Consider the following 27,649-nt stretch of genomic DNA (forward strand, 5'->3'; position numbering starts at 1 on the left):
GGTAGGCAGAAGCAGGCTCGTAAAACATTCATTCAAACAGCACTTTCTTTGCGTTTTGCCAGCAGCTCTTCGTTGTGCATCAAGCATTGCGCTGTTTATGACTTCAAGCCTATCAACTCCCGAGATGAGGCTGGTATAACCGAAGTCAAATGGCTAGATAGTTAGCGCGCGCTAATAGCGTTTCAAACGTCACTCGCTCTGAGCCTTCTAGTAGTTGTTCCCCTTGCTCTGCATGGGTAACGCTGCTTTGAGGGTGGCTGTTGTCGTTGTGCAGGTTAGAGCCCAGGGAGGAGCGAGGAGAGGGACGGAAGCTATACTGTTACACTGGCAATACCAAAGGGCCTATAAGAACATCCAATAGTCAAAGGTTAATGAAATACAAAATGGTATAGAGGGAAATAGTCATATAATTCCTATAATAACTACAACCTAAAAATTCTTACCTGGGAATATTGAAGACTCATGTTAAAAGGAACCACCAGCTTTCATATGTTCTCATGTTCTGAGCAAGGAACTGAAACGTTAGCTTTCTTACATGGCACATATTGCACTTTCACTTTCTTCTCCAACACTTTGTTTTTGCATTATTTAAACCAAATTGAACATGTTTCATTATTTACTTGAGGATAAATTGATTTTATCGATGTATTATATTAAGTTAAAATAAGTGTTAATTCAGTATTGTTGAAATTGTCATTTATTAATAAATAAAAATTGGCCGATTAATCGGTATCGCCTCTTTTGGTCCTCCAATAATCAGTATCGACGTTGAAAAATCATAATCGGTCGACCTCTAGTTAGGACATCACGTTGTGCAATTCATTTTCCCAACAATTGTTTACAGACAGATTATTTCACTTATAATTCACTGTATCACAATTCCAGTGGGTCAGAAGTTTACATACACTAAGTTGACTGTGCCTTTAAACAGCTTGGAAAATTCCATAAAATGGTGTCATGGCTTTAGAAGCTTCTGATGGGCTAATTTACATCATTTGAGTCAATTGGAGGTGTACTTGTGGATGTATTTCAAGGCCTATCTTCAAACTCAGTGCCTCTTTGCTTGACATCATGGCAAAATCATAAGAAATCAGCCAAGACCTCAGAAAAAAAAATTGTAGACCTCCACAAGTCTGGTTCATCCTTGGGAGCAATTTCCAAATGCCTGACGGTACCAGGTTCATCTGTACAAACAATAGTACTGCAAGTATAAACACCATGGGACCACGCAGCCGTCATACCGCTCAGGAAGGAGACGCGTTCTGTCTCCTAGAGATGAATGTACAGTGCCTTGCGAAAGTATTCGGCCCCCTTGAACTTTGCGACCTTTTGCCACATTTCAGGCTTCAAACATAAAGATATAAAACTGTATTTTTTGTGAAGAATCAACAACAAGTGGGACACAATCATGAAGTGGAATGACATTTATTGGATATTTCTAACTTTTTAACAAATCAAAAACTGAAAAATTGGGCGTGCAAAATTATTCAGCCCCTTTACTTTCAGTGCAGCAAACTCTCTCCAGAAGTTCAGTGAGGATCTCTGAATGATCCAATGTTGACCTAAATGACTAATGATGATAAATACAATCCACCTGTGTGTAATCAAGTCTCCGTATAAATGCACCTGCACTGTGATAGTCTCAGAGGTCCGTTAAAAGCGCAGAGAGCATCATGAAGAACAAGGAACACACCAGGCAGGTCCGAGATACTGTTGTGAAGAAGTTTAAAGCCGGATTTGGATACAAAAAGATTTCCCAAGCTTTAAACATCCCAAGGAGCACTGTGCAAGCGATAATATTGAAATGGAAGGAGTATCAGACCACTGCAAATCTACCAAGACCTGGCCGTCCCTCTAAACTTTCAGCTCATACAAGGAGAAAACTGATCAGAGATGCAGCCAAGAGGCCCATGATCACTCTGGATGAACTGCAGAGATCTACAGCTGAGGTAGGAGACTCTGTCCATAGGATATTGTCGTATATTGCACAAATCTGGCCTTTATGGAAGAGTGGCAAGAAGAAAGCCATTTCTTAAAGATATCCATAAAAAGTGTTGTTTAAAGTTTGCCACAAGCCACCTGGGAGACACACCAAACATGTGGAAGAAGGTGCTCTGGTCAAATGAAACCAAAATTGAACTTTTTGGCAACAATGCAAAACGTTATGTTTGGCGTAAAAGCAACACAGATCATCACCCTGAACACACCATACCCACTGTCAAACATGGTGGTGGCAGCATCATGGTTTGGGCCTGCTTTTCTTCAGCAGGGACAGGGAAGATGGTTAAAATTGATGGGAAGATGGATGGAGCCAAATACAGGACCATTCTGGAAGAACACCTGATGGAGTCTGCAAAAGACCTGAGACTGGGACGGAGATTTGTCTTCCAACAAGACAATGATCCAAAAAATAAAGCAAAATCTACAATGGAATGGTTCAAAAATAAACATATCCAGGTGTTAGAATGGCCAAGTCAAAGTCCAGACCTGAATCCAATCGAGAATCTGTGGAAAGAACTGAAAACTGCTGTTCACAAATGCTCTCCATCCAACCTCACTGAGCTCGAGCTGTTTTGCAAGGAGGAATGGGAAAAAATTTCAGTCTCTCGATGTGCAAAACTGATAGAGACATACCCCAAGCGACTTACAGCTGTAATCGCAGCAAAAGGTGGCGCTACAAAGTGTTAACTTAAGGGGGCTGAATAATTTTGCACGCCCAATTTTTCCGTTTTTGATTTGTTAAAAAAGTTTGAAATATCCAATAAATGTCGTTCCACTTCATGATTGTGTCCCACTTGTTGTTGATTCTTCACAAAAAAATACAGTTTTATATCTTTATGTTTGAAGCCTGAAATGTGGCAAAAGGTCGCAAAGTTCAAGGTGGCCGAATACTTTCGCAAGGCACTGTACCTTGGTGCGAAAAGTGCAAATCAATCCCAGAGCAACAGCAAAGGACTTTGTGAAGATGCTGGAGGAAACAGGTACAAAAGTATCAATATCCACAGTAAAACGAGTCCTATATCGACATAACCTGAAAGGCCACTCAGCAAGGAAGAAGCCACTGCTCCAAAACCGCCATAAAAAAGCCAGACTACGGTTTGCAACTGCACATGGGGACAAAGATTGTACTTTTTGGAGAAATGTCTTCTGGTCTGATGAAACAAAAATAGAACTGTTTGGCCATAATGACCATCGTTATGTTTGGAGGAAAAAGGGGGAGGCTTGCAAGCCGAATAACAACATCCCAAACCATGAAGCACAGGGGTGGCAGCGTCATGTTGTGGGAGGGCTTTGCTGCAAGAGGGACTGGTGCACTTCACAAAATAAATGGCATCACGAGGATGGAAAATGATGTGGATATATTAAAGCAACATTTCAAGAATTCAGTCAGGAAGTTAAAAAATCTTGGTCGCAAATGGTCTTCCAAATGGACAATGACCCCAGGCATACTTTCAAAGTTGTGGCAAAATAGCTTAAGGACAACAAAGTCAAGGCCATCACAAAGCCCTGACCTCAATCCTATAGAAAATTTGCGGGCAGAACTGAAAAAGCGTGTGCAAGCAAGGAGGCCTACAAACCTGACTCATTTACTCCAGCTCTGTCAGGAGGAATGGGCCAAAATTCACCCAAATTATTGTGGGAAGCTTGTGGAAGGCTACCCAAAATGTTTGACCTAAGTTAAATAATTTAAAGGCAATGCTACCAAATACTAATTGAGAGTATGTAAACTTCTGACCCACTGGGAATGTGATGAAAGAAATAAAAGCTTAAATAAATCATTCTCTCTACTATTATTCTGACATTTCACATTCTTAAAATAAAGTGGTGATTCTAACTGACCTAAGACATGGACTTTTTACTAGGGACTAGTATTGTGAAAAACTGAATTTAAATGTATTTGGCTGTATAAATGTATAAGGTGTATGTAAACTTCTGACTTCAACTCTATGTACTAGGCGGTGTTAGAGGAAAGCCCATTAAATTGTCAAAGACTCCAGTCACCCAAGTTATAGACTGTTCTCTCTGCTACCACACGGCAAGCAGTACCGGTGCGCCAAGTCTAGGACCAAAAGGCTCCTTAACAGCTTCTACCCTGAAGCCTTAAGACTGCTGAACAATTAATCAAAATGGCCACCAGGACCATTTACATTGACACGCCCCCCCCCTCCCTTTGTCTTCACACTGCTGCTACTCGCTGCTTATTATCTATGCATAGTCACTTTACCCCTACCTACATATACAAAATAACTCTTCTAACCTGCACATTGACTCGATACTGGTACTCCTTGTATATAGACTCATTATTGTTATTTTTATTGTGTTACTTTTTTTATTTTACTATTTTTACTTGAGTTTATTTGTAAATATTTTCTTAACCTCTTTCTTGAACTGCATTGTTGGTTAACGGCTTGTAAGTAAGCATTTCATGGTAAGGTTTACACCTGTTGTATTCGGCGCATGTGACAAATAAAATTGTCATTTGATTAGATGATTTGGTTCCTGGGAAGAAGCTTCTCTCAACCAATCATCTATGCACAACATGTACTAATACAGTCACAATACCATATCATCATTATTCTGTGGTATAATATGAATAAGAATACCGACTCTGTGTGTACAATAACTGTCCATTTGAGAGTCAGTGCTTAAGCAACTCATCACATTGACTGCACCATTGTAATTCTGACTGCTGTGCTGCTAGAACAGGCAGCTGTGGCCAGCAGTACTGAATGTACTCAGGGTAGTGTATGAGTCAGTGGTCCGAGCAGAGAGCTCGTCTCCTGTCTCCGTGTTCACAGCAATAAAAAAACAGTTAATATTTAACAGCCCTAATGAGCTTATCTTTCTCCCTCTGCTCTCACAAATCTGTTCCCTTCACATCTTCCAACGATTTTTTATCATTCAGACATTTGTTGATTAATTCTTGCCAAACACATTTAGGCTAATTTTGTGAAAATGTGGTCGTATTTGTCAAACCACGGTTTTTACTTTGTTCTCACACCTCGGCATTGGAACACATGCATAGGTGTCCAAAAATGTAGCTGGTGTCAGAGATTTAGAATCCATCTTTATTGGCTAACGACCCAACCCTGAACACACAGAGCTACGGTGAGATGAGGACTTGGGCAGAGGGAGACATTCACAGTAAAGCAGCATGTAGGCTAATCATAGAACAGCCACCTCTCCTCCTCTTGCTCTGTCCTCCGCGGTGACCCCCCACACACTCCCCCTCATCTGCTCAACTTAGTTTCCATGACCAAGCCTCTCCTGGTTAATTAACCTGTCTCCTAAGAGCCCTGGATCTCTCCGGGGTCTGCCTGTCCTCCTCCACCCCCTCTTCTCTCCACCCTACTACTCATCCTCTATCTTCAGTGATATACCAGAGGTTGTGTTCAGATGCATTTCTCCCTTCATAGTGCATGATAGTACAGCACAGTATAGTGCATGATAGTACAGCACAGTATAGTGCATGATAGTACAGCACAGTATAGTGCATGATAGTACAGCACAGTATAGTGCATGATAGTACAGCACAGTATAGTGCATGATAGTACAGCACAGTATAGTGCATGATAGTACAGCACAGTATAGTGCATGATATTACAGCACAGTATAGTGCATGATAGTACAGCACAGTATAGTGCATGATAGTACAGCACAGTATAGTGCATGCACAGGGTGTCATTCAGCGTAGTTTCCTTTTAACTCAGGAGGCTGCATTGAATTGAATAGTATTTTCTTCCATCATGTATTGTTAAAACACTAAAACAGTTGAGCACTGATTCAGACAGGTGGTTCTCCATGCTGTTCACAGAAAGAACCAGAGACCAGTCAGTCAGACCATTCCGCTCCTGTTCTGCCATCAGTCAGGAATTTCAAACTGAAACGGCTCAGTTGAAGGAACATAGTCTATACTTTGATGGTGCAGCAGGGGTTTAAGAAAAGTGTTCCCCTTGTTTCTATAATATATTAGCCTACCATTTGATAAAACCAAAGACAGAAAGACTTAAACAATCCTGAAGAGCTCTCAGCATCCATTGAAGATAAAAAATCCTGCATGATTCAAGACACTTATCGTTCCATCTGATATGGCCTTTTAATGTCGCTCAGCAAATTGCATATGTTCTGCTGGTAGCGTGACAACATGGTCTAAAAAGCTCCAAAAGCCCAGGTACCTGATCACAGGGAGATGCTAGTAGGAAGGCAGCAGACGACAGAAACTAACATGACAGTGACAACCAGTGCCAGGTAGGCCTGGGACGGTCATGGAATTTTGGATGACTGTTATCGGGCAGCCAAATGTTTGAATAGCCTATTTGCACATGTTCTCCTCTCCTCTGCTGCTGACTGTATGTGATGCCATAGATATAGAATGAATAGAACGGGAATACCCATTCAAGGTCAATGATGGCATAATGGGTGGACTGGCCGCCATTGAGAGTGTACTCATAGGAGCAAAGCATGAAGTAAAAAGAGGAAGTGTACCCATCAATATGTGCTGTGATTTGTTGATTCAACTCAACCGACATGACAAAAATACATTCCATTGAATGAGCCACATCAGTTATTTGAATTAACATTCTACATTACCATTGAAATTATCGCATCCCAATACGAGGCAACCATTGAGAGTGTATCCATGAGTTCACCAGTCAAATACTGTAGATGCCGTAAAGGAGTCAATGGAACGCAGATAGTTCCATTGACCAGATTGGCTCACATTCAACTGATCTGACAAAGTGGATATTCGTCAAATCCGTCATAATTTCCACAATTTTTATATATTGAGATGTTTTCCACTGCATAACATGTAGAACTTCAACAAGTCTATTTTCAGGTTTAGAAGAAGTGACTGCTAAAAATGCCAAATGTATAAGCAAGCTGGTTAGCAACAGTGGTAGAAGTGAGTCATTTTTAACTGTAATGCAGTTGATTAGTAATGATGACATGAACATGTGTTGGGGTTGACATCCATACAAGCATTAGACTCAGATTGTTACCTCAACATAGTGTGAAATACACATATAAACAATAGCCTAAATGTAGCCTAATTTTGCTGGGGGGCAATGAGGAGACTAAGGATCTCTCCCCCACCGCCCTTTCCTCCGCGCGTTTCCATGGCAATTCCATTATTTTGGTCGAGTTCGTTTGACCTCTGTACTGCATCTATTGACAGGGTTAGAGGTTCCAAGCCTCTTCTATAGACCCAGTTGGTATTAGATAGAACGTCGCGACCCATCCCGCCTGTGTGGAAAACCTGTGCTTACCCACAATAGGCTACCCCATTAACTTTTTCAAATGCAGTACTTGTTGTCTGCTTGTTTTAGTCGATTACAAAACTACATTTAAGAAAATTAGAACATGTCTAGATATTCATTTTCAACATTGCCTGCTCCCTGGCGTTCCCACTACTTAGAAAAACGTATTATTGTAGGGCTTTCCTCATGCCCCTTTTCATAACGATGCTAGCAGCCACTTGAGCGCTAGCTAGTTACCGACCGTAACATTACACTTGCCAAGACTAACACAAACAAACGGACTATACAGCTCAGCTGCAAGTAGTGAGTGGAGTTACAAACGGAACTGTACTAAACAAGCTATGTCTTACCTGTGATTTAATGTTTCCCACACACATATCTACAGTACGTGTAGACTCCTCGGACACCGCATCCCCCACACAGAACTCACAAGCTCTATTTCCCTACGTGGGAGCACTGCGAACCAGAGGACATGATTTTTGACACGGTTACATGTACATTAACTAACACAGCAGCTTTTCGGCATGTTTTTTTTTCTGTATAACAAAACAACGTATGACGAAGTTACCTCTTTTACAATGGGGGTCAATAGAAAATAATGTTGGTTTCCCCCAATTTGTTGGCGTGAATACCGACTGGGACCATCAACTATATTTCAATGTGTGCTGCTGCTGCTGCAGGCATGCGGGCGTCACCTAGGCAACCGAAGACTCGTTTGCTACACCACTTTGCTTGAGCAACAAAGTTTATTCACATTGTTAAGAGTCCACGTCACCTCAAAAATGGATTCCACCGCACAAATGCCTGGCCATCCCGTCTTCAGTTCTTTTATAACCATCAGTTACGTGGTTATACGGTAAATTGTGCCAGTCTTTGTGCCAGGAAGATGCTGCTGACATGACGTGATCCATTCAGAGGTTGTCATGCTTTCTCTTTTTGGTCTCTACAGGTACCATTTTTCTTCTGCTCCATGCACTCTGCAGTAGGAGAGGCCCTATCGGCCTCTACTACACCAAATCCACCTGCTCCCTGCAGCCTGCCCCTGATGATTAGGAGATGAGGAGAGGATTGACTTTCTGGATGTAAACAGGGCACCTACCTCACTCCTGCAGCAGCAGCACCCCCCCTTCAGCTTGCTCTCGCTCCCCTGTGGCCCACTTAAGCGCTGTGCTCAACTGAACAACTGCAAGCTCTACAAGCCCACGCAGGAACAAAGGCCAGAGAGGAGGGCAGCACTTGCCTTGCCTCTCCTTCACCCTCCCACCGGGTCCTTCCTCCCCATATGACTGACAGTTTGGGAAATAGGGGGAACAGGACTTATTACATCAGACGATCAGAACGAGATCTATAATGTTATCTCACCACATTACCACAGTCAATAATATGGGCAACTTTAATGCCATGATCAAAACAAAATATGTTTAAAGTCTAAAATGCTGTTAATGCCTGGGATATTCATTTGGAGCATGAGACTGGTAGCAAGTGGACTGTCCTCAACCTAAAATCTACTGATGAATGTCCAGAAACAACATGCTTTAGAGAGGAGTTGTAACACTGTGAAAGAAACACGACCCCAAATAAAGAGGCACGTCTCCTTTGTATTGATCTCATTTCCTTCCTGTCTCCATCATGTTAGACCTGTGGCCATGTTAGGCTGGCAGTGATAAAAACACTGTCTGAAGCTGCATCATTAACCAATTTCCTTCACAACTATGGAACAGGGTTGAGGTTAGTGATGAAGTACACCTTGCAATGTAAAAACAGTGTACACAGGCTGCTGTGCGTGCAAATAGCACAGCAAAAACCCCCAGTTGATGCTGCTAAGCCATGAAAATGGATGGATGAATAATCAAATGAATCAGCGGCTCTTTAAGTGATTGGAAATGGAACAGGATCCAGTGAACAGGTGGCATGGTTCTATTGTTGCCCACCCAACACCTGACTTCAGGTAAGTGGTAACTAGCCGTTTCTGACATCCTGTCCTCTGTCCACAGAGGTGTGTATGCCATTATTGCCTTATAATAGGCTATAGGCCTAGGGCAGGGATGGGCATCTTTGATGGGGGTGGGGGCCACAAAAAATCTGCAGTGGCTCGCGGGTCTACATACCCACATCCATACATGCGGCGCTAGCCTTTTACGGGCCCTAAGGAACATTTTGTTGTGGGCTTCCCCCAACTTGGGAGCAAAGCATGTTAGTGGCCCCCCTCTTGACAGTGAAGTGAAGTTTCAGAGTTCATTTCCTGCCATTCTACACATTTTGTCCATGGGGAGTAGAGAAAATGTTACCGTTTTAATGCAGGTTTGCTGCAATTCTACACATTTTGCCATGGGGTGGAGCGAATATTTGCAGTTCTTAATATGACATCTGAGTGAGAGTTCCTAACAAATCAATGGGGGCCCGGGTCAGAAATTCGACCATGCTTGCTACAAGTTAAGATAGCTGGCTGCTAGACTAACTTACCAATCTAAATTGTTTTTGACATGGTCTAATTTGAGTGACTGTCAGTGACCGACAAGATAAAAACTGCTGATGCACAACACTTAAAAATTGCACCTTGTATATTCTACTATTCTAACTCTCAAATGAGTCATAGATGTATATATATGACAGACATACAATCAGTCAAAAGTTTGGACAGACCTACTCATTAAAGGGATTTTCTTTATTTATACTATTTTCTACCTTGTAGAACAATAGTGAAGAGTATGAAATACTATGAAACTATGAAATAACACATGGAATCATGTAGTAAACAAAACAAAGTGTTAAATAGCAACAGGTGGCAATTTGAAGAATCTCAAATATTTGCTGAACACTTTTTTTGGTAACTACATGATTCCATGTGTTATTTCATAGTTTTGATGTCTCCACTATTATTCTACAATGTAGAAAATAGTAAAAATAAAGATAAACCCCTGAATGAGTAGGTGTTCTAAAACCTTTGACCGGTAGTGTACACAAATATATATTTGTGTGTGTGTGTGTGTGTGTGTGTGTGTGTGTGTGTGTGGGGGGGGGGGTCTGTCAATAGACAGACCTTCAAATGCTCACGGTTGAGAACTGGTGTCCTCATATCACAGCAATAACTTACTTTCACTAAAATCAAGCTGTGCAAACAATCATTAAGCTAATTAATTTCAGTCAAATTCATTAGCTTATTTTCCAGATGTTGCCAGTCTGTTCCGTTCATTTGGGATTGAGGCCTGCTATGTGTCTTATCGCATCATGGTCCACACAAATTCAGTGGAATATGGAGTGACAGATTGAAATGACTTTATTGTGAGATGCTACCCATATAAACGTGCAGTAACCATGGAAATGGTCATATCTAGCCTAATTGTAAGCTTGGTGGGCCTATAGCCTACCTACATATATACCAGTCATTTCTTGGCATGTTTGTCAGGGAAAGACTTAGGGTGGCTCAAAAACAATTAGCCTAGGTGGTCAGGAGTCCCACTAAGACCCACTGTGCACCTGTCCCCCCTTCCACCTCCCCCTCTCGACACACACCTGTTCCTCTCCCCTAGGTGGGAACAGAGGGCTGCGGCTGGCTGCAGAGAACACCCAGTGGACCAGACCTGTAGAGAATGATGATGCAACACAGAGAACCATGGAGCTTTTCCTTCCTCACAACAACCCTGGAGCTTTTTCCTTCCTCATCCAAGAGGCCATAAGAGGGGTCCAAATCCCTCTATAATCAGCTAAGAGGCCATAAGAGGAGTCCAAATCCATCTATAGTCAGCCAAGAGGCCATAAGAGGAGTCCAAATCCATCTATAGTCAGCCAAGAGGCCATAAGAGGAGTCCAAATCCATCTATAGTCAGCCAAGAGGCCATAAGAGGAGTCCAAATCCATCTATAGTCAGCCAAGAGGCCATAAGAGGGGTCCAAATCCATCTATAGTCAGCCAAGAGGCCATAAGAGGAGTCCAAATCCATCTATAGTCAGCCAAGAGGCCATAAGAGGAGTCCAAATCCATCTATAGTCAGCCAAGAGGCCATAAGAGGAGTCCAAATCCATCTATAGTCAGTCAAGAGGCCATAAGAGGAGTCCAAATCCATCTATAGTCAGCCAAGAGGCCATAAGAGGAGTCCAAATCCATCTATAGTCAGCCAAGAGGCCATAAGAGGAGTCCAAATCCATCTATAGTCAGCCAAGAGGCCATAAGAGGAGTCCAAATCCATCTATAGTCAGCCAAGAGGCCATAAGAGGGGTCCAAATCCATCTAGTCAGCCAAGAGGCCATAAGAGCCACAAAACCACTAGGAGGAAACGGATCACATATAGAGATCCATGTGTCTCTACACTTTCATTGACAATTTGCTTTAAAACAACGCAATAATGTATCATTAATGAAGTCAAAAAAGATATGTCTGTAAGGAGTAGCATGAGAGGAAAGCATAATTTAATCTGGGCAGTAGGCTTACACACCTGTCTTGACTGAGCAAACACCAAACCGGCATTCTGTTTAGGCAGCCTAGGATATTTCCATACTGCAGATTCGTAATTTTTCATGCAAATTGCAGAGGTTTAAGAGAGTAAAAAAGGGTGTCCAAAAGCCATTTTAATGATGTTTTAGTGGAGAGGCAGACTGGGATATGGCCCTGATAATAATTACAAGCCATCCAGCCTATTCCAGTAATAATAATCATTTACACTTTGAGAATCTGACTGTCGTGTCTTTCATTAATTCCAGCGATTCCATACTGCGCTCCATTTTTATGGACAGACAGAAAATGTAGGCCTTACGAAATGACAGCTGGAAACCTCTGTTAGAAGATGTGTGTGTAATATTTAAAAGTTATGAACTTTGTATTCCATGCCATAAGTTGTCTGTAAAATACAGAAATCCAGGCTTTAACATTTGCAGATTTCCTCAGCTTGGTTGGATCAGTGAGTCCAAAATGCAGCTGAATCGGAGTGATTCCACTTCCACTTTTTACTAGCCTATTAACTACCTACCCCACCACACCAGTAACAAATAAACAAACCTGTCATAATCAGGTTCAGTTTGTTTCTTCATCTTCCAAACAGCAGTACACTAATATTAGTCTAATGTTACATTGTCAATGAAAGGAATGTGATACATTTCCATGTAACAGGACCCATGAGCACCAACATGTGAAGTTCATAAGAGGATATCAAATTGGGTGTCAAATGAAAGCAGAGAGTCTATATTTTGGGGAAATAAAAGGCATTGATGCATTTTTATAAAATGTTCCTTCTTAAATATGTATGGCTTTGATTTCTGGTCAAACAGAAAGAAAAGGGTTCTTCCAAAACATCTACCTCAAAAGGTATTAATGTAATACATCAAAACAATGATGTTGAAGTAAAAAACCCTGCCAACTAATATCAACACTTGTATTTCATTTTGGACAAATGATTGGCCTTCTGTAAGTTTACCAAAAGCACATATCTTTAAAGATATTTTCTCATTTCTCTCATGAGGAGGGAGGATAATACAAGTTCACAGAAGTAACAGCGTAGACCTACCAAATACTTATAGGCCTAGTGTTTTTATTGATATACATTTTTGTTTATGAATTATTAAGTGATTAAAACTCAGATCAAATCATTTGCGACCGTGAAGTTTTGAAAAGCGTATTTGTTACTCAAATTACAACATGCAGATGCATATGCAGATGATACAGTCTTATACTCAGCTGGCCCCTCCCCGGATTTTGTGTTAAACGCTCTACAACAAAGCTTTCTTAATGTTCAGCAAGCTTTCTCTGCCCTTAACCTTGTTCTGTACACCTCCAAAACAAAGGTCATGTGGTTTGGTAAGAAAAATGCCCCTCTCCACATTAGTGTGATTACTACCTCTGTGGGTTTAGAGCTTGAGATAGTCACCTCATACAAGTACTTGGGAGTATGGCTAGATGGTGCACTGTCCTTCTCTCAGCACATATCAAAGCTGAAGGCTAAAATTAAATCTAACTGGCTGCTTTGTATGACATATTGTTGACTCTACCTTCTTGCCCTTTGTACTGTTGTCTGTGCCCTATAATGTTTGTACCATGTTTTGTGGTGCTACCATATTGTTTTGCTACCTTGTTGTTGTCATGTTCTGTTGTTACCATGCTGTGTGGTCATGTGTTGCTGCCTTGCCATGTTGTTGTCTTAGGTCACTCTTTATGTAGTGTTGTCTCTCTTGTCGTGATGTGTGTTGTGTCCTATATATATATGTCATTTATTTTAAATGTTTAATCCCAGCCCCCGTCCCCACAGGAGGCCTTTTGCCTTTTGGTAGGCCGTCATTGTAAATAAAAATGTGTCCTTAACTGACTTGCCTCGTTAAAAAAAAATGTTTTAAAGAACCTTAAAAAGCCCAATGTTTACTCTCCTTTGTGTAATTATTTAACTCCCACCGCTCGTGGGACATTTATTTTGAAGGCACGTATCAATAACAACTGCACGAGGACAGACAGTGACTGACAGGCTGACACCCACACGTCACAGTTACAAATACTAGCTAGCTAGAAATTGCGCAAAAATATGTTTGTTTTTTTAAAGACTTCAAGAAAAGGAAATTAGACAATGAATGTAGGGTGTTCCAGCAAGAGTGGACATCAAAATATTTCTTTATTGAGGTATCACGGAAAGCAGTGTGCTTAGTGTGCAAAGAGAGCATCACTGTCTTGAAAGACTACAATTTGTCCTCGAAACTTCCAGACGAAGCATGCAGAGAAATATAGGAATATGTCTTCTGAGCAGAGGGCAAGTGCATCGAAAGAGTTGCACAAAACCGCATTCAGCAAGCGACGGAATTGCGAGAACTAGCTATGTACTGTCCCACAAAATTGCTAAACATAGCAAGCCATTTGCTAAGGGCAATTCATTGAAGAATGTATATTTGACTCTGCAGCAATACTTTGCCCCGACAACAAAGAGCTGTTTGTTCGTCTTGACAGGGAAATATTTTCAGTGACACAGCATGTCGAGGACATCGCAGAGAATATGGAACAACAGTTGAAAGGCAAGGTAAAGGATTGCACCTATTTCTCCTTGGCCCTGGATGAGAACAGTGATGCATGTGACGCAGCACAGTTGTTGATATTCTTATGAGGCATAATCCCAGACTTTGACATTGCAGAGGAGCTTGCTTCAGTGCAGTCAATGAAGAGCACAGCTACGGGGAAATGTTTATTGGAGGAGGCTAATAAGTGTGTGGCAAAGCTGGGACTGAGTTTTTAAAAAGGTATCCAGTGTGACCACTGATTGGTGCCCAAACTTGACAGGAAAAACATTGGCCTTTTGAAAAGGATACCAAATCAGGTAGCTGAGCTGAACCCAGAACAGAAAATTATTTTCCTGCATTGCATGTATTCATCAGGAGCTGCTCAGTAAATGTGTTCTGAAAATGAGCCATGTGTTGGACACAGTCACTAAAGTGGTAAACTTCATAAGAGCAAAATCTTTTACCACAGGCAGTTTGTATCACTGTTGGAAGAGACAAAGTCAGGTCATGCAGATCTCCCCTACCTCACAAACGTGAGATGGCTGAGTTTGGGGAAGGTGCTTAAAAGGGTGTGGCACCTGAAGTCAGAGATTGCTGAGTTTTTGCAAATGAAAGGAAAATGTGGATTTCCCTCAACTGCAAGACAAAGAATGGTTGGCTGACTTTGCCTTCACCATGTACATCATGGCCTCATGAATGAACTGAATTCCAAACTACAAGGGAAGGGCCTTTTTGCACATCAGATGCACAGCCTTGTCAAAGCCTTCAAGGACAAAAATGACTCCTCCTGACCTGCCAAGTAGAAGCCAACAATCTCACCCACCTTCCGACACCACTAGAGACGTATATATATATCGCTGCTGCGCGCTTTGAACTAGGGATGCATGATATATCGGTGAGCATATCAGAATCGGACAATATTAGCTAAAAATGCCAACATCGGCAGAGGCCCGATGATTAGTTTAACGCCAATGTGCAAAACCGATGTCAAAGCTGACGTGCATACCTATACCATAAGTAGATGACGTGCATACCTGAAATTTGGACCAGCGATGTCAGCCCCATGAGCAAGCCGAGTCTGACAGCAAAGTGGGTCGACGAGGATTTTGTACTGAGGAAAGCCATATTGCATGCTCAAGAATGAGCTGGTTCTCATACTGCCATTTCAATGGCATTTGAGAACATGTTTGAAACCTGGAAACATGAACACACTCCTAGAGCCATTCGAACAACTGACTCGAGAAATAAGCTCATCAACTCCATCTGCAGCAGATGTGATACCCCCTGTCATGGATTGAAATGCCTGCTCAACAAAATTGCCAACACAGAACGTGGTGTTAAAACTTACAAAAGTCCTCAAAGCAGTGAACAAGCGATTCGGTGGCATTCTCTCTGAGCCTCTTTAATGTGTCGCCACCATGCTCGATGCTAGGTACTAGGACCACTACGTCGATGCAGACAAGAAACAGGGTTTACGTGAGATGTTCCATACACAGCTGGACAAGATGGAACGGACACAGAGACAGTGCGCACTGAGGAAGAGAGGTCACGGACAGACAAAGCTGAAACTTCACTGCTTGACATGTATGATGAAATCCTGTTTGAGAATATAACAACTGAACAAATGAACAACGAAACAGCACAGCAAGTAAGGTGAAAGAAATAGGTTTTGATTATGCTTTACTGGTAATGGGGGACATACGTAAATGCGTGTGTGGTGTGGTGTTTGACCTTTATTTAACCAGGTAGGCTAGTTTACAACTGCGACCTGGCCAAGATAAAGCAAAGCAGTGCGACAAACAACGCAGAGTTACACAGAATAACACAGAATAAACAAACACAGTCAATAACACAATAGAGAAAAAGTCTATATACAGTGTGTGCAAATGAGGTAAGTTAAGGGAGGTAGGCAATAAATAGACCATAGTGGCGAAATAATTACAATTTAGCAATTAAACACTGGAGTGATAGATGTGCAAAAGGTGAATGTGCAAGTAGAGATACTGGGGCGCAAAGGAGCAAAAAAATAACAGCATGGGGATGAGGAAGTTGGATGGGCTATTTACAGATGGGCTATGTACAGGTGCAGTGATCTGTGAGCTGCTCTGACAGCTGGTGCTGAAAGCTAGTGAGGGAGATATGGGTCTCCAGCTTCAGTGATTTTTGCAATTCGTTCCAGTCATTGGCAGCAGAGAACTGGAATGAGGAATTGTCTTTGGGGGTAACTAGGGAAATATACCTGCTAGAGCACGTGCTACGGGTGGGTGCTGCTATGGTGACCAGTGAGCTGAGATAAGGTGGGGCTTTATCTCGCAAAGACTTATAGATGACCTGGAGCCAGTGGGTTTGGCGTCAAATATGAAGCGAGGGCCAGCCAACGAGAGCATACAGGTCGCAGTGTTGGGTAGTATATGGGGCTTTGGTGACTAAATGGATGGCACTGTGATAGACCGCATCCAATTTGCTGAGTAGAGTGTTGTTGGCTATTTTGTAAATGACATCGTCAAAGTCAAGAATGGGCAGGATAGTCAGTTTTACGAGGGTATGTTTGGCAGCATGAGTGAAGGATGCTTTGCTGCGAAATAGGAAGCCGATTCTATATTTAATTTTGGATTGGAGATGCTTAATGCGAGTCTGAAAGGAGAGTTTACAGTCTAACCAGACATCTAGGTATTTGTAGTTGTCCACATATTCTAAGTCAGAACCGTACAGAGTAGTGGTACTAGATGAGCGGGCAGGTGTGGGCAGCGATCGGTTTTAGAGCATTCATTTAGTTTTACTTGCATTTAAGATTGGAGAACTATTCAAAACAATCACAATGTCACTGACAAGGTTCTATGCATCTCTCGATGAACAAAACTTTCCAAAGATTAGGAGTCATGCTCAGAAGATGTTTGGGTCAACCTATGTATGTGAACAGACATTTTCAGTGACGAAATATAACGAGTCAAGGCACAGATCATCTCTTACTGATTCTCAGCAATCCGACACATAGCGACGTCAGAAACTATAACTGATTTCACTGCTCTAGTCAATGCCCATCAGACTTCACTCCTCACGCTGATTGAGTAGTTTAAACGTAAATGTTGAGCTCTCTGTGTTTTTGTGCATAACCATTAACAAGAGTTTGTGGTGCTGAATGCACAGTGTACTTTCCCTCTGTGTAGTTCATTGCATGTTAAATTATGAAAATACCCACCAAAAGGAGAACATTGTTTATTTCTGTGCATGTTAAAAAAAAAAGTAGCATATCTGGACGTGATTTACAGTAGATATATGTCAGCACAGTCATACACATGTATAATCCTGTAATATGATTCTGGCCCACGATGGCAAAAATATATTCTAATGTGGCCCTCCATGGAAAATAATTGCCCAGCTAGACCCTTGAGACATTAACTTAATCTACATAACACAAGATTGTACATGGTCATGTGTAGTGGCCTTTCAGTGGAGACCTTCCTGCTTTTGCACATAGGTGAGTGTCCAGCTGTAGACTGGTGGTGAATTGGAGATGCTTAATGCGAGTCTGAAAGGAGAGTTTACAGTCTAACCAGACATCTAGGTATTTGTAGTTGTCCACATATTCTAAGTCAGAACCGTACAGAGTAGTGATACTAGATGTGCGGGCAGGTGTGGGCAGCGATCGGTTTCCCCCCAAGACACTAACCTCATCTACATAGCTCATGTACAAAGCAGTACAAGTTTACTGAGTGACTGATTCAAAACAGTAATATGTTATAATATATACTGAACAAAAATATAAAAACGCAAGATGCAATGTGTTGGTACATATTTCATGAGCTGAAATAAAAGATCCCAGAAATGTTCCATATGCACAAAAAGTTTATTTCTCTCAAATTTGGTTTACATCCCTGTTAGTGAGCATTCCCTCCTTTGCCAAGATAATCCATCCACCTGACAGGTGTGCCATATCAAGAAGCTGAATAAACAGCATAATCATTACACAGGTGTAACTTGTGCTGGGGACAATAAAAGGCCACTAAAATGTGCATTTTTGTCACAACAATGCAACAGATGTCTTAAGTTGAGGGTGCGGGTAATTGTCATGCTGACTGCAGGAATGTCCACCAGAGCTGTTGCCAGATAATTGAATGTTAATTTCTCTACCATAAGCTGCTAATCAACACCATTTTAGAGAATTTAGCAGTACGTCCAACCAGTCTCCCAACCGCAGACCACATGCAACCACGCCAGCACAGGACCGCCACATCCGGCTTCTTCACCTGCGGGATCGTCTGAGACCAGCCACCCTAAGAACGGATGAAACTGAGGAGTTTCTCTGTCTGTAATAAAGCCCTTTTGTGGGGAAAAAAACCGAATTGATTGGCAAGGTCTGGCTCCCCAGTGGGTGGCCTATGGCCCTCCCAGGCCCACACATGGCTGAACCCCTGCCCAGTCATGTGAAATCCATAGATTAGGGCCTATTGAATTTATTTCAATTGACTGATTTCCTTAAGTGAACTGTAACTCATGTTGCATTTACATATTTGTACAGTATAAGTACAAATAACCAGACAAATACATTTGCAGACCTTTTAGATATGTATTTACTACCACATGAAGAAAATGGTGCAACGTAAAAACAGTGTGATGAAAAGGGGAAATTAGACTTTTTTAAACAAAGTAAACACCAGTAACACATGAATGAGGAAATAAGTAATAAAAAAAACATTCAAAAAAACAAAAACAAAAAAACAGGTGAATTACCCCCCACCCTAAAGTATGAATAATATATATTTTTAAAGCACAATTGTTTTTGGAGTGAGACACACAAGAGACGTTGATCAGCAGGAATAGACACCATCTCTGGTACCACGACGTAGTAGACAGCCTTTGCTGGACACTGCTGCGGTTTCTGGAACTCCTGCTGCAGGCGTCCACGCGCTGCATAATGTCAGTGTCCAAAGGATCCCAGCCGGTCTTCCTCTTCCGGCCATTGGAGCTGGGCCGGGGAGATGGGATGGAGGTTGATGGAGTTGCAGGGCAGAGAGCACAGGTCTTTGCTAGCCGGGGAGATGATGAATCAAGGGGCGATAAACCACCTGTAGATGGGGCCCCTCAGGGCTCAGCTCCATCTCTGGACTGTCCAAAACACCACAAAAGCAGATGGTGAATACAATGCAAGCAATCTTAAACCATCTCCATGGACTCCTTTGAGTTGAAATGTTTACCCAAAAGAAATGATTTCATAAACATCTCAATCTAATTAACACACACACATACACCACTCTGTAGGTTTTCTGGTGTTTGAACTAGCCCTGTCAGTCAGTATGATAACACAGCCACTGAACATTTCCCACACTCACAATTTTGCCCATTCAGAAAAGAGCTGATTTCACATGTTCTAACAAGGTCTGCTAAACAGAAGATCACAAACACACACACTGACTGCACAAAAGGACTCGGCTGCGTGACGAGAACATACCTTATCTGACATATTGGTGTCTGTCTGATGATGAACACGAAGCCAATCCAGTTGTCTGACAATCGGTGGGAAAGACACCAGCGGATTGCGAACATACCGGTCCCGAATCTTTCTCCATGTGTCTTTGATATCAGTACCGGTGTTCAAATTCCGTGATATCTCCCTCCAGCTGTTGTCTTTTGCTTGCTTTTGCTTGTCCGAATACAACCGCATCAAAGGGTTGTAAACGTTCTCGTATTGTCTCACCAGCTCGCACAGACGCTCCTCCAAACTAAACATAGAAATAATTGCGCTTAGCAAATCTCTAAATAAAAAGCACAAAAAAAGGTTTCAAATAGTAGAACGAAGAAGCAGAACATCGATCTATTCTGTGTTTATACCAGATGGGATACTGGAAAGTATGTGATTGACACACAGGGGTGCGACTTCCATTGCAAAACTCACTCAATACTGCCCCTCAGTCTTTGCAAGGAATGGTAAGTCGGGTCTCGATTTCCAGGTAGGAAAAAAATGGGTTAAATGACGGAGCTGCCCTTTTGTGACAAAAGAAGACATTGCAACACTGCGCTCCGTCGGCCGTCGCTCCGTTGTGTATTGTATGTAGACCCCTCAATGTTACCTACCCATGAGTCCCCTCTCTCTCTATTTACTCTAACCAGCATCCCCACCCACTGAGCACCGACCGACACAGGACGTCCATGGATGTTGAAAAGTCGTTGAAATTTGGTCAGCCCGCCGTGGCCTTGATTTCACTGTCCACTGACGTTTTTGGTCCGGTCTGGACCATGATTGGTTCTGATTTGGTCTGGTCACCAATCATAGACATGTATGTTTCACAAGTTTAACAGCACAGTACAGTACAGAAAAGTAGAGTATAGTTCAGTACAGCAGAGTTTAGTACAGTAGAACACGTTAGTTTGCAATTTCGTGATTTTAAAAATGAGCGCACTGGCATTTTACAGCCCTAATGCCAGGTTCGGCAATTTACCTGTCTAACATCAGCTCACTTGGCCCCCGACTGGCGCAGCAGTCTAAGGAACTGCAACACTTCAGATGCTGGTTCGAGCCCAGGATTTCAACCTCTCCATGTCCCAGTCTTTGATACCTACATATTTCAAGCAGTCTACCATAGTCCCTGTGCCCAAGAACGCTAAGGTATCCTGTCTAAAAGACTATCATCCTGCCGCACTCACATCTGTATCCATGAAATGCTTTGAAAGGCTGGTCATGGCTCACATCAACACCATCATCCCAGAAACCCTGGACCCACTCCAATTCCCATACCGCTCCAACAGATACACAGATGATGCATTTTCTATTGCACTCCACACTGCCCTTTCCCACCTGGACAAAAGGAACACCTACGTGAGAATGCTGTTGATTGATTACTGCTTAGCATTCAACAGCATAGTGAAGTCGAAGCTCATCCCTAAGCTAATGTCCCTGGTACTGAACACCTCCTCTGCAACTGGATCCTGGACTTCATGACGGACCGCCTGCAGGTGGTGAGGGTAGGCAACAACACATCCATCATGCTGACCCACAGCATGGGGGCTCCTGAGGGCCCATGCCAAATGTCCTCAGATACTAAAAAAGTTATACAGCCGCACCATCGAGAGCATCTTGACTGGCTGCGTCACCTCTTGCTTTGTAAACAGCTTGACATCCGACCGCAAGGTGCTACAGAGGGTAGTGTGTTTGGCCCAGTACATCACTGGGGCCATGCTCCCTGCCATCCAGAACCTATATACCAGGCGGTGTCAGAGTTAGCCGCAAAAAATGGTCAAAGACTCCAGCCACCCAAGCCACAGAGTGTTCTCTGCTACAGCACAGCAAGCTTTACCAATGCACCAAAGTCTGGAACCAACAGGACCCTGAACAGCTTCCACCCCCAAGCCACCAGACTTCTAAACAATACTGCTAAAAAGCTAATCAAATGGTGACCCGGACTACCTGCATTCACTCTTTTTTGCACAGACTACGCAAACACACTGGACTGTACACACGCTGAGCTGTACACACGCTGAGCTGTACACACGCTGAGCTGTACAGTACTTACATCCCAACACACACACACTTCATATGCCCACACACAACATGCACACTGATGCCCCACACTCACAAACTTTCACACTCACCACATACGCTGCTGCTACTGTCTATTATCTATCCTGTTGTGTAGTCACTTTACTGCTACCTCAAATACTTCGTACACCTCCCTGCACAGCGACTCGGTACTGGTACTCCCTGTATATAGCCATGTTATTTTCTACTCCCTATATATATAGCAATGTTGACTGCAACACTCCAAACATAGGCTATTGAGCAAACACTGGATTGTTTTAATTTTTACTGTGTCTATTACTCATTACTGTAGCCTATGCTATTTAATCAACTGCAGTTTCAATCCACAAGGGACCAGGAGATGAATATTCCATGCACCCAGCTGAACTGGAGTTGATCACAATGCAAATGTCAATAACCTACAGAACTTGAGACAAATGCCTGCAGTATTAAGCCATGGAACGTGTTGCGTTGATTGGCGAGTGAGTGGTCAAACCCTTGTCACACCTACAACTTGTTTATTCATCAAAACCCAGTCCTTTCGCACCACAACCAGCTATTGCACTCATAATTCCACCTGTGAAAATAGCTAAAATATGACACACCACAGGACCTATAGGTCTACCACCAGTGCTTAGAGTTACCATTGAGTTAGGGTCGTTAAATACAGCCCAAGGTGTCATGTCATAACGGACACCCAATTATTTTTAGGAAAATATGTCCGCATAAAAAAATATGATTCTATGTAAATTGTTCAAAGTAGTCCTTCTGCATAGAGTCGTTTGATTTGTTAAACTTTTAAATGGTTTTTGATGGCATATTTTTTAAAGTTAAAGATGTAAGTCTCGGCTTAATTCAGTTACCATGGTCATGGAATTGCCCTATGACAGCTGCATTTATTATGTGCTGTCTTTAAGATGACAGTCTCTACTTCACCTTCTACCTGCTCAAAAGTACATATCTCTCTGAGACACACATGCAACTGTAGCTAAATGTCAATGTGACAGCTATTATTGCTTTTACTTTTTGGATCAGCTTCAAAAATGTTAGCTAGCTAATGCACTGTGCCATAGGCATTTCAAACTGGCCACCTAGCTAGCTGTAGCTAGATGGGATATAATTTATGAAACTAGCTGGTTAAAAGGGTAAAGGTTTGTGATAAGAGACCTGAGATCAATACAAATTGAAGGTTTAGCTAAAGTAGCTAGCGTGGCTATCCGCTCTCGCTAACAGCGTTAGCTAGCTGACGAAGCCTTTGTGGCACCTGCTTCGCAAAGCTAACGTTAGCTACAAAGGAAACTAGCTGGCTCGCCAAGACAAAAGGGAGAAGCTACTGCTAACCTCAATTAGCAATTGCTGAATGAAGGTGGTACCAGTTCGAATTTATTCAAAATGCCAAAGCAAGTAGTTATCTTGTATAATATTATTGAAAATGTTTCGTATCTTGACAGCCACCAACATCACACCAGGAAGTTAGCGGTCATTGAACGAGACACATAAATCAGACACCTGCTCTGTAACGTTAGCTAACGTTAGTTGCGTTGCTAACTTAGCCAACACACGCTATCTACGGTGGCTATCGCGCTAGCTATCTAGCGTTAGCTGTCATTGGACAGCCGACGAACAGCACAGCAAACTCGGGTAGAATAGCTAACTAACCGAAACATATTTTTTTGACGTACTGTTAACAGCCTGGTTCATTAGGTAGCCCGTTTACTTTCGCAGATAACGTTAAGCACATTGCTTTCTTCTAACAACGTTAACAAGTACTGGAAAGAAATAACATCAGATCAGCTAACTATCGTTAACCATGTAGCTAATAAAGGAGGGCAGACATTAACTTGCTCATGACAAAACTAGCAAGCTAGACATTTAATACATAAAGTAAAATGCTTTGGCGAAGAATCGAGAAAACAGATGCTGTTAGAAATAGTAAGTATATTCAAACCTGGGCTGAGGACTGGTTGATGAGGATGAAGTGAGGATGGTGGAGGTGGCAATGATGGAACGAAAGGTTGTTGTTGTTGGTGGGTTACAGTCGCCAGGACTACGGTGACTATGGCGCTGCCTCACTGGGCAACAGTTGCTATAAAACTCACCGGGCGCAACCTAACAGAATATTCTGTAGGAGGAGCTGCGATGAGGGAGCGTTGGAGGGATGCATATTAAGGTTTATTTGATAAATGGATGTAATGGATGTATGTGCTCCTGATAAGAAGAAAACAATTATTATAAAATAAAAATTGCTTGGTATTAAAATGAATTAACATCAATATAACGTTAGTGAATCTTTCATTTACTCAGAACAACATCACATTAGGGTGGATTGATCACAATATTCTTGGTTCAATAAGTCTTCAAATGTATGAAAAATGGCAATAGAAATATCACAGAATGTTTCATTATGCGCACAATACAACATGGCAAACAACATTAATAATCGCGTTAGTTCATTGAATGAGGTTATTTCCCAAGGCGGGACTACCATGCACCAATAGGTGATAAAGAGTGGTTGAGATAACAAAGAAAGGAGGCAACCATCCATCCATCCCTTTCTCTCTCTCTCTCTCTCTCTCTCTCTCTCTCTCTCTCTCTCTCTCTCTCTCTCTCTCTCTCTCACACACACACACACACACACACAGACACAGACAACACAAACCATATAAACAGAGATATTAGTGAATATGTCATGTTTAAGCCAATTTAAACTTGAAGCTACAGCCAGATCATGTCAAATCTTGTGTCTTAGTGAAAGGCTATACATAATTTCATTAGCCTAACAGTTCACAGATACGGATAGTGAACCTCTTAGACATTACTATAAGGGACTTTTTGGAGTTTATTTCTAAATATGGTCCATCGATGCCATTCGAATGTTTCAGTTTAACCTTTAAAAAGGTACAAATGATTGCTTTATTCCATCCAATCAATAATGGGCATTTCCAGAGCCAGCTAGGAAAATTTTTAAATAAGGTTACTTCTGTAATACACATTACTTTGTCATTAATTACATGTAATTTACACTCTAGATATTTTCTATTGTTTAGGTCCAAATTAACAGTCAGTGTTTCATAATCATCTACCTACGCCACTAAATATAATAAATTACAAGCTTTTTTCCCCTTCTTACACAATGATGTACAATAGTACAGACATGCCTTCGTACAGCCACCTCAATTTTCTCTAGGCTCAGTGATTCAAACATTTAATTAATCTGACAAGCAGAAAAACACACACAATTCAGGTTAGATTCCTCTAATATATTTCACACAAAAGAACTTTGATTTATCCAAGAACATTAATTACACTGAACAAAAATATAAATGCAACATGCAACTATTTCAAAGATTTTACTGAGTTACAGTTCATATAAGGAAATCAGTCAATTTGAAATAAATACATTAGGCCCTAATCTACAGTATGGATTTCACATGACTGAGAATACAGATATGCATCTGTTGGTCACAGATACCTTTAAACAAAAAAAAGGTAGAGCATGGATCCTAAAACCATTCAGTATCTGGTGTGACCACCATTTTCCTCGCATAGAGTTGATCAGGCTTTTGATTGTGACCTGTGGAAGGTTGTCCCACTCCTCTTCAATGGCTGTGCGAAGTTGCTGGATATTCCCGGGAACTGGAACACACTGTCGTACACGTTGATTCAGAGCACCCCAACCATGCTCAATGGGTTATACGGTATGTCTGGTGAGTATGCAGGCCACAGAAGAACTGGGACATTTTCAGCTTACAGGAATTGTGTACAGATGCTTGCGACCCTTGCCACCTGCCAGGTAGTGTTGAAAGTGGGATTCATCCGTGAAGAGCACACTTCTACAGCATGCCAGTGGCCATTGAAGTTGAGCATTTGTCCACTGGTGAGGACGACGAGCACGCAGATGGGCTTCCCTGAGACGGTTTCTGACAGTTTGTGCAGGAATTCTTTGATTGTGCAAACCCAGTTTCATCAGCTCTCCGGGTGGCTGGTCTCAGACGATCCCGCAGGTGAAGAAGCCGGATGTGGAGGTACTGGGTCGGAGTGGTTTGCGGTTGTGCATGTGGTTTGCGGTTGTGAGGCCAGTTGGACGTAGTGCCAAATTTTCTAAAACCAGTGTTTCCCAAAGTCTGTCCTGGGGCCCCCCCTGGGTGCACTTTTTTTAATGCCCCTAACACTAGACAGCTGATTCAAATAATCAAAGCTTGATGATGAGTTGGTTATTTGAATGAGCTGTGTAGTGCTAGGGCTATAACCAAAACGTGCACCCAGGGGGGGCACCAAGGACCGAGTTTGGGAAACCCTGCTCTAAAACGATGCTGGAGACGGCTTATGGTAGACAATTGAAGACCTGTGTAATGATCATGCTGTTTAATCAGCTTCTTGAAATGCCACACCAGTCAGGTGGATTGATTATCTTGGTAAAGGAGAAATGCTCACCAACAGGGATGTAAACAAATTTGTGCACAACATTTATTTGAGAGAAATAAGCTTTTTGTGCGTATGGAAAATTTCTCTGATCTTTTATTTCAGCTCATGAAACATGGGACCAACAGTTTACATGATGTATTTATATTTTTGTTCAGTATAATTCCTATGCTACTAACACGTTTTAAAAACAAAAGAACATGCCTTTCATGTGCTTTTTATGGTATCTACAGTAATTGCATAATAGGAGGGACAATATTTCGATACAACTGTAGTACAAATACATTCAACTAATGTAAACATAACAAATCCTCCAAAGCTCAAGACCATAGGCACCCACAGAAGTGTCATTTTTTTCAGTACAACACAATCTTTAGGAGGCATATTTCATTGTGGGCTTAGACTTCCGATGATACCGCAGGAGGTTGGTGGCACCTTAATTGTGGAGAACGGGCTTGTTTTAATGACTGGATCGGAATTGGCGGGATGGTAACAAATACATCAAACACATGGTTTCCATTCCATTTGCTCCCTTCCCGGCCATTATTATGAGCCATTCACCCCTCAGCAGCCTCTTGTGGATGATACTCACTTGAATGAAGACAGCATCTTGCAGACTTCAAAAGTAAGGATCTCAGAATAGTTTTTATGATACATATGACCATATGACTTGCCATTATGAAAACAATGTCGATTGAATAATATCGGTTAATATGTGATATGTATATGTTCATTTTGACCATTTAATTAATTAAAACTACTGTATGTCTCCTCTTGTCTACATTTCTCACCCAATAGGGGCATCACACTCAGGTCAATGTCTGTGCGCATGGAGCTGAAGAACAATAGGGTTGTTGTAGGAGGTTTATAGAAAGCATCTGCCTTAAGAAGTGGATAGATTTGCTGACGTCAACCCTCAGTGTAGATACAGGAGAGCTGGCTAGAGCAATGGTCCACCCCGCTGACATGTAGATAAGCGTCCTCTGACATCACTGGCGCCGGCAGATCCTGTGACTCACCTTGCAGGTCGTATACTGTGGATGCAGCACACACACAAGGGGTCATTGTTATACGATAGATGCAAATGAATGCACGTTGATCCGTACTGTACTGTAATTGTACTTTGTCTCTTCATTACCTGTGAGCCCAGACGACAGAGCTCTTTGGGAGATGTCTAGTCCATTCTGAGTGGTAAATGTTGGAGCAGAGCTGTCATCAAACACTGGAGTTTGCATCAGGTGACAGGAGTTGGTCTGCTTGGTGGATCTGTGTGTATCATTGTTGTATGACGGAGAGTACACCATTTGGATCTGACCACTAAAACCTGAGGAGGACAATAACAGGTACATCTAGTTATTTGCATTTTACGAATAGATGAAGGGGGAGACTGAAGAATCTGTTTTCCTTCTCTGGTGTTTCCCACTTTTCATCTTCATTCATTGTTACTTCTTCCCACAAGCACATTGGCTTCATATCTTGATATTCATATG

General features: G+C 42.0%; 2 protein-coding genes across 5 annotated transcripts in view; both read right to left on the bottom strand.

Annotated features, from left to right (window-relative positions):
* The window catches only part of rfx3 (regulatory factor X, 3 (influences HLA class II expression)), a 62,781-nt gene extending 38,953 nt beyond the window's left edge, over positions 1-23,828 (bottom strand). For all 4 annotated transcript variants that reach the window (XM_064942408.1, XM_064942406.1, XM_064942407.1 and 1 more), the window contains exon 1: positions 23,686-23,828. The gene's annotated coding sequence lies outside the window, so the exon portion shown is untranslated. The remainder of the gene's footprint in view (positions 1-23,685) is intronic.
* A 2,409-nt stretch (positions 23,829-26,237) lies between these two features.
* The window catches only part of glis3 (GLIS family zinc finger 3), a 35,283-nt gene continuing 33,871 nt past the window's right edge, over positions 26,238-27,649 (bottom strand). The window contains exons 10-11 of the mRNA XM_064942409.1: positions 27,298-27,483; positions 26,238-27,193 (exon numbers count right to left, since the gene is read on the bottom strand). Of these exons, the coding sequence (XP_064798481.1) occupies positions 27,069-27,193; positions 27,298-27,483 (311 nt within the window). The 3' untranslated portion in view covers positions 26,238-27,068. The remainder of the gene's footprint in view (positions 27,194-27,297; positions 27,484-27,649) is intronic.

The sequence above is a fragment of the Oncorhynchus masou genome, chromosome 28, assembly GCF_036934945.1.
Source record: "Oncorhynchus masou masou isolate Uvic2021 chromosome 28, UVic_Omas_1.1, whole genome shotgun sequence".
Lineage (NCBI taxonomy): Eukaryota > Metazoa > Chordata > Actinopteri > Salmoniformes > Salmonidae > Oncorhynchus > Oncorhynchus masou.